The following is a 7,500-nucleotide window of genomic DNA, read 5'->3' as shown; positions in this document are numbered from 1 at the left end:
CCTTGAACCACTTCGCCTTTCCATTGCGAGTGATGGTCGTATAATCATAAGTGACCATGGGGACAAGACAATCAAGGTCCTCTCCCCTGACGGGAATGACTTGCTCCAATCCTTCAGTGCCCCAGAATGTGATGAATCCCCATGCTGCGCTATTTATCACCAGAACAAATTCTTTGTTTCTTATTTATTTGCTCATTGTGTCAAGGTATTTGACAAAACAGGAGTGTATTTACATGACATTGGCTGTAAGGGGTCCAATGATAGTCAGTTTCATTGTCCTCATGGACTTGTTATTGACAAGTACAACCGACTGATTGTGTGTGATGCAGAAAACCATAGGCTGCAACTCTTCGCCCTGGATGGCAATTTTTTGAGTAAAATTGATGGACAGTATTTCGAAAACCGTCCTCCTTCTTATGTTGCTATAAACAGTGGTGGCAATCTCATAGTAGCCAGCATAGTCAACAGACCCATTTCTGTTCTCCATTAAGATATGATATATTTTTGCCGTATTAGCATAAGGTGAACCTTTTCTAATCAGTCAGCCTAGAATAAACTAATGAATTTTGAAAGTACATTGCATAAGCTCTAATAAGCTCTGGCAATGATGCTTTGAAAATTCGAGTTTTTAGAAAGAATATTATGGGATTAGTAGCGCCTTTACCACGCAAGAATTTATCAGTTTTTGATGGCTAATAACTGGCTCGTTATCAAAGCTAAAAGGCTTAAAATCGAAGATTTAAGTAAAGTTTAACAAGTTCGTTTACCATTTGAAGTCAATTTTTAAATAGCATGATTGATGCCATCTGTGCAAACTCGTATGTCAATTAAACGAAATGTAAAGAAAACGATGGTTCCCTTATACCTTTCCAATGAAAAGAGCTACGTACTAGAATCTGCAACTACCCTGTCGGAAAGCAACAGAAAAACGGGGAAAAGTCCGCTGGAAACAAAAAATTGTTAGTTTCAAATGGATAAATTTGGAAGTATTTTGTTTTGCCATCTTTTCTGTGAATTAAGTGTTTGCTTACAATTTGTTCTCAGTGTTTTTTAAGGTAGGTATTGTAGGTAGTAATCAACCTCGTTCCGAGCGAGGGAAAAGCCCTGGGAACAAGGTTGTGCAGTGATGTGTTAAGCTAGTTACACCTTTCTCCAATTAAGGACAAGCACTTTTCTGTTGAGATTAGATTTAAAAAAGAAAAATTTGAATTGACATAGAAAGTGTTTTCATTTTAACATGGCTTATCAGTCGTGCAGAAGTCTACTTGATTTTCATTAATACTCTTTAATCCATTTTGACTGATCACGATCTTCTCTTATCCTACGCTGTACAAGACTTAAGCCTGGTTTTCACTAGGGACGCAAGTGCAAGCATAAGAGCGCTTATTTCACCGTGAAAACGAGGTTGAGACAAGCATAAGCACAAACACAAGGATCAAAATATTTCCTTTCCCTTGTGCTTGCGGTTATGCTTGTGTTCGCTTGCGTCGTGTGAAAACGAAACGCAGCGTAAGCACAAGGACATTTGCTATGTCTGGCCAATTAAAGCACTCGTTCCAGATTCCCCGTGGATTTTGCGGTTGATTTTTGAGGTAGTGCACTTAGTGTAAGTGATAAGTGCACTACCATATTGTCATCGGGGCTGTCTGAGTGAGTGAGTGAGTCAGGGGGTGTTTACATTAGAAAACTCGCACAGGCGCGAGTTTCACATCGGGGTGACTTCTTGATTTCGTCCCGCGTTTACATGATGACGAGGTGAATTCGTATCGTGTTTAAATGAAGTTACACCACGTGCCGATAAAATACAGGCGTGAATCTAAATTGCAAATATCGCGTCTATCAGGAAAAGTACGGATGTGCTACCCGTTCGAGCCCACTGGGAGGCCGGAACGAGTCGTCGTTCCTTGTTTACATGATTCCGTTGCGAGATTTCGCGACGGAACGAAATATCGCTCCGGTGCAGCAACTGGGGTGAACTCGCGCCATTGTGAGTCGCCCTAGCATGACATTTTTCGGTGATAAACAGAGCTAAGAGAGGAAACCGGAGTGAACTCGCGCTGGTGCGAAAGCTGCCCGGTATCATGTAAACACCCTCTGAGTGAGTGAGTGAGTGATTGAGTGAGTGAGTGAGTGAGTGAGTGAGTGAGTGAGTAACAGTAACAGTAACAGTAAATCTTTATTGCGCCTTACTCTCCAAAGGGAGGTATCGGTCTCGTTACAATAAAGGTGATGATATCTACTAGATAAACTAATTAACTAAAAGATCATACAATTACTTGTAATACAATTGGTACACCTCTATTTTCGTATTTCCCAGTCTGTATTCGAAAGCTATGAACCCGGGCCAGACGCAATTTTGTCATACTTATTCTATGTGCTGGGTTTCTGATAGTTTTGAGATAGTCTTCCAATTGGTAGTCGAATTTGACTTCTTTGTGTGTAAATTTCTCTCTAGAGCCTTCGGAAGTGCTGTTAGTGAGTGAGTGAGTGAGTGAGTGCGTGCGTGCGGTCATAAAATATCATAAAAACTGAGAGAGCCGATCCCTTAGTTTGGACAGAGGTATACGAGCGGTGGAAGCAGATGGCAGCCGAATTCGTTATTGAGCCAAGGAGGCCAAGAACCCGGCACAGGAAGGGAACAACATTGGGCAATTGTCCGAGCCCCCAACTCCTTAATCCTACTGGGGAAGAGCCATGTATTTTTCCCCTTTGACGATCATCTTGTACGAGAAACGCAAGACAGGCTACGATCATACAAGGAGCGATTCTTACGACAATATCTTGTCCCCAAAGAGCCACATGCATGCATTTACAAGCGGGAAGTTTGGGATATGGTATGTGGCACGTACAAAACCGATCTATCTGAGAAGAGAGAATATCATGATGATACTGAGATCCTTAGATGGAAAACGAAGTGGAAGCATTCTCCTGGTAAGAGCCCAGCGATCGATCCTAACAGAAGACCTTTGAGAGCGCAAATCCAGTCCTCTACCAAAACGCAAATGCGGTACTCACCATAATCTCGTACCCAGATCTTTTGTGGCGAGCCTTCTGTCCAAGAGATCTGGGTACGAGAACCGAATAGGATTATAATTAGTACTCACCATTCTCCTCGCAATTTCGGTTTCAATGACCACTCCGGAGCGCTCCATCAGTTCGATGCACAGGGTAAAAACCTACCTGCATGCCACCAGAGAAACGGAACGGCTGTCTTCCCTTGCTCTGATGTATGCGTACCGGGAAATGACCTTAGGTTTGGAAGCTGTGGCCCGTAATTTTTGCGGCAGAAAGAATTGCATAGGGATCCATAGAACTCAACAAAATTCGGGTTTTTTTCAAAGAAATATTGTCAAGATACGGTTACAGACATCCAGAGTGCAATGATTTCACGAAAAACGTCTTTTTATAAGGGATATCGGGTTGATATTGAAGAAAGAGTCACTGACACATGATGACATTAAGATATATGGTTCCTTGTTTGTAAAGCCATCCAAGGTTACAATAAAATTCACGAGAAAATCGCTTTATATCTGTTTTTTACTCATCTGACTTCCACGAAATCGCAACGGAACGGCTTCAGCGCCAAGGTGATTTTTCCCCAGAAAATCGCATTGCGATTTGTCTTCGCTTTCAACCTTCGCAGGAGAATCGCCGAAAGATTCACGCTTCTTCTAGTACTTTTCGCTCGAAAATTCATCCAAACGGCCCGGAGCGAGCCCTTAAAGAAAATCAAAATCCCATACCTTTCGAGTGGTTGAAATGCGTAACAAGATTCATCTGTGTCAACCTCAATTAAACTGTCCTGCTGATTGCCTCTTTCTGATTGGACGCCGTTATTGTTGATTGGTTATTGTTTAAAAACTCGAAATCTTCAAAATCGCTCAAAATATCACTTATGAGGCAAAAGAACGACAGTTCACCGCAGGTAGGGTAATACAACGTTTATTCAGCATTGGTCCATACACATATTTTTCGATATATCGCTACAAAAGAAGCAAATGGTGAAACCAATACATTTATTTTACTTGATAAGTAGGTTGTCAAGAATAGTCAACTTTACAGCTGATGTGGAAAACATCTTGCTGTATGAGCGCACACAATAGTGCTTTGAATGCTACACATCAACACCATGTAGCGCCGTTTTCATCTGAGCGTGGACAAATGACGGAAAACATGTTCTTTGAAGTTTGACTTTGGCAGCCGTTAAGCAAACAATTGAAATTGTTCGAAGCTATTTTAAGCATACTCTATCAGATTTTATAAAATAGTTTCGATAGTACGCGCACTCTTAATGGTCAATAGCTGTGTTTAGATGAGTATGGAACACGGCTGTGACATCACACAAATTTTGATTGGTTATGTGTTGTCTGACGCGCGTTATGATTGGCTGGTAGAAAATATGAGCGTGTATCAAGAAAATCTGTTTCAATCAAGAAGTAAAAAAAACAGCATTTTCCTTCATTTGTCCAATTATCTTTGAGAAATATTTTATCAAAGCAATAGAGGATTTTTTTCCATGTTTCCATAGCCTCATTTAAACACTCGGGGGAATTGGTAGAATTCTCAACATAAAAACCCTCGCGCGACTGCGTCTCGGGTTTGCATAACTGTCTCGAATTCTCCCAACTGCCCCTTGTATGGGAACACGGAAAACGTCCTCTATTGCTTAAATGGTCAATTTCATAGAAAAAGTCTTCGATGTCCAGTCTTGCCCAAAGGCGTACGAGCCGGGGGGCGGGTGGGGAAGGGGGGGGGGGCACAGCAGCCCCCCCAGTCTCGGAAATTTTCGGGGCAAAACGCTCAAAATTTGGGCAATAAAGAAACGATAAAAGATGAAATTAAATAATATATAAATAAGGCAAAAAATAAGGCACTTGTGAAAGTATAAAAATATTACTTGTGTAACTTAAAAGATATTAAAGTCCTTGTTTTGAAATAAGTCCTTGCGGTTGATCTTAAAACATTTGAATTGCTCGGCTGCTGATCTGTTAATCGCAAACCACCTGTTTGAAATGATCCCAGAATTCTCGAAGGTTGCGTCTATTCTGGCCGTAATTCCAGCAACATCATGTTCAGCGGACTTCGGAGACTTAAGACATATCTTCGCAGCACGATGGGGCAGAGTAGATTGAATAGCCTCGCCATCATTTGCATTGAACGCGCCTATGGCAATAGAGTCATAGCAAACGGTATTGACAAAATAATTGACACTTTTGGACAACGCCATGGAAGAAATAGCTACTTTTTTTAATAAGCTTTTTTGCTAGTTTAAATACTAGATGGAGTAGACTAATACAGAGTATGTGAGATTCTAAGTTTTTATTAGTTACTAGATCGAGTAGACCTACATAGATTATGTGAGGTTCTAAAAACTCTATGTTTCCAATACGTACAGTTTTATGACTTTTAAGGATTGTAAACGAATGTTTCTTTCGTACATTTTGAAGGAGTAAAAAACGGATTTCAACAATCAAGCATTCGGGCACTGTGTAATTTTATTCGAGCAAAAAGGACACCGCCCCCCCAGGTCGGATCGTGCCCGTACGCCTATGGTCTTGCCGCCATTCTAGGAAAACTTGCATGAACATCTCTCAAACTTTGAATGATTGAAGACAAAACTTGTCACGTTTGCAGCCAGTTAGAGCATGTTTTCCAGTCATGTGTCCACGCTTAGATGAAAACGACGGCAGTTTGAAATGTCTCATATTAACATAAACGATGTTTTTACCGCGTCAATGTTAATTGCAAATGACAGTACGTCTTCGATTTTCCTTTTCCTGTGGTTCAAGGTGGCTCTTACTTTTGAGTCTGTGATATCAAATCCTAAAGTGTAGCCATTCAAATGAAAACTACTGAGCTGCTTTTTTTTTCTGTGGTGCTGTACGTTTATTTTGCTGTACAAGGTGGCCATTGCATTACTTTTGAGTCCGTGGATGACTAATCCTGAAGTGTGACCATTCAAATAAAAAGTACTGAGCTGCCCTTTTCTATGGTGTTGTCTTGCATTTTGCTGTACGAGATGGTTCTAACTTTTGAATCTGTGGCTGAAATCCTAATGTGTGACCATTCAAATGAAAGCTACTAAGCTGTCCTTTATTATGCTGGTTTCGTTAATACTTTTTAGTCTTGAGTCTCTCAAGTGTGACCATTAAATAGAGGTTTCTGAGAAGTGCATGCTGTCCTTTGGTGCTGTTTATTTTGCTGTACAAGGTGGTTTTAACTTCAGAGTGTTTGAGTGACCATTTAAGTGAAGGCTGCTTAGAAGGACCTTCCTGTCAGTGGTGCTGTCACGATCAAGAGCAAAACCTTATCAGTTGTTTCCTGTGGAGATAAACCTTCAATTTTTACGCTCATACTTCTTTGCATTAACTGCCGTTAAGACGTCGGGACTGACAGCGACAATAGCAACGCCAGCGAAATTGTCACTTCAAATTAAACATTTGCCGAGTCTGTCCTCACTTATCTGCTTCGACTTCCACCTTTCTGAGTTCAACGTCACGGTTCGATGAGGAAAAACATAACGGGCAGAAACACAGGTTGTTTACCATTTACATGTACCAAAAAGTTCCGGAAATTCTGGTGGAAATTTTCATCCGGTGAAAAACCGGTTCCATTTAACTCAAGTCCGTTCGCGGCTAGGCGATTGCGATTTTCTGCGCCCAAATGAAAAATATGGCCGTGAATATGGTGAGACTGGTAAGAACTTTGAAGACTTGAAAATGGAACACGTAACACTCTGACCGGAAAGTTTCCAACGGTAAAACAGGACTACCATTTCAGACGTCCCTGTGCTTCCGGAAATTATCCAGTGGAACGAACCAAAAAGTCGTGTTCCATTTACAAACGAACCGGAATTTCCGAAATTTTTCTTTTAAATGGTAAACAACCACAGCTTTCACTGATTAAACCGAGAATCCGCATCAATTCCATTTCCAATATTTTAAAAATTGTTTGAAAACTATGACAAACGTTGAAACCAACTTGATTTTGCAAATGCTCAAAATTTCCAGTTGGGTGTACGTGCATGCCAATGAGAAAAATAACAAGAAAAGAGATCACAGAAGATAATTGCGAAATTGTTAAGACAAAAGAAAACAGCGGGATATGTCATGAATGAAAGCACTTTTGGGCAGCTGGCAGTAACTGTTAACATAATGAAATAGATTGATAACTGAAATAACCAATTTCCATCCTTCTTCTCTGTTGTTAATGATTCCCTTTGCGCCAACCCAGCGCCCCAGACTGCATGATATCTTCCTTTCGTTACAGCTCCCATAAACCACTAAATACATGGATTTGGACTCATACGTACCCTTCGATAAGCGAAGTGAAAAACTCCGTGTTGGTGGAAAATAAAAGAACTGAAGCCAGGAAGGGAAAGTTCCTCGACTTTTGTGAGCTTTCAATGTCGCCGGAAACTGAATAACAAAGCCATCATGAATTTTTCCAACACAACCACGTCTGCACAATGTCTCTCTGAACCTGTTTTCTACATGTGGA

The 7,500-nt window shown here is 40.9% G+C and overlaps 1 protein-coding gene and 1 pseudogene across 1 annotated transcript in view; both read left to right on the top strand.

Moving 5' to 3' along the window:
• Nucleotides 1-2,002, top strand: part of LOC137973062 (E3 ubiquitin-protein ligase TRIM71-like) — a 3,734-nt pseudogene extending 1,732 nt beyond the window's left edge.
• A 5,250-nt stretch (nt 2,003-7,252) lies between these two features.
• LOC137973447 (galanin receptor 2a-like) overlaps nt 7,253-7,500 on the top strand; it is a 1,980-nt gene continuing 1,732 nt past the window's right edge. Inside the window, exon 1 of the mRNA XM_068820272.1 lies at nt 7,253-7,500. This exon is cut by the window's right edge and continues 1,732 nt beyond it. Coding sequence (XP_068676373.1) covers nt 7,437-7,500 — 64 coding nt within the window. The 5' untranslated portion in view covers nt 7,253-7,436.

Source organism: Montipora foliosa, chromosome 10 (assembly GCF_036669935.1).
Source record: "Montipora foliosa isolate CH-2021 chromosome 10, ASM3666993v2, whole genome shotgun sequence".
Taxonomy (NCBI): Eukaryota; Metazoa; Cnidaria; class Anthozoa; order Scleractinia; family Acroporidae; genus Montipora; species Montipora foliosa.
Note: the sequence above shows the minus strand (reverse complement) of the source record. Positions and strands in the feature narration are given on the sequence as shown.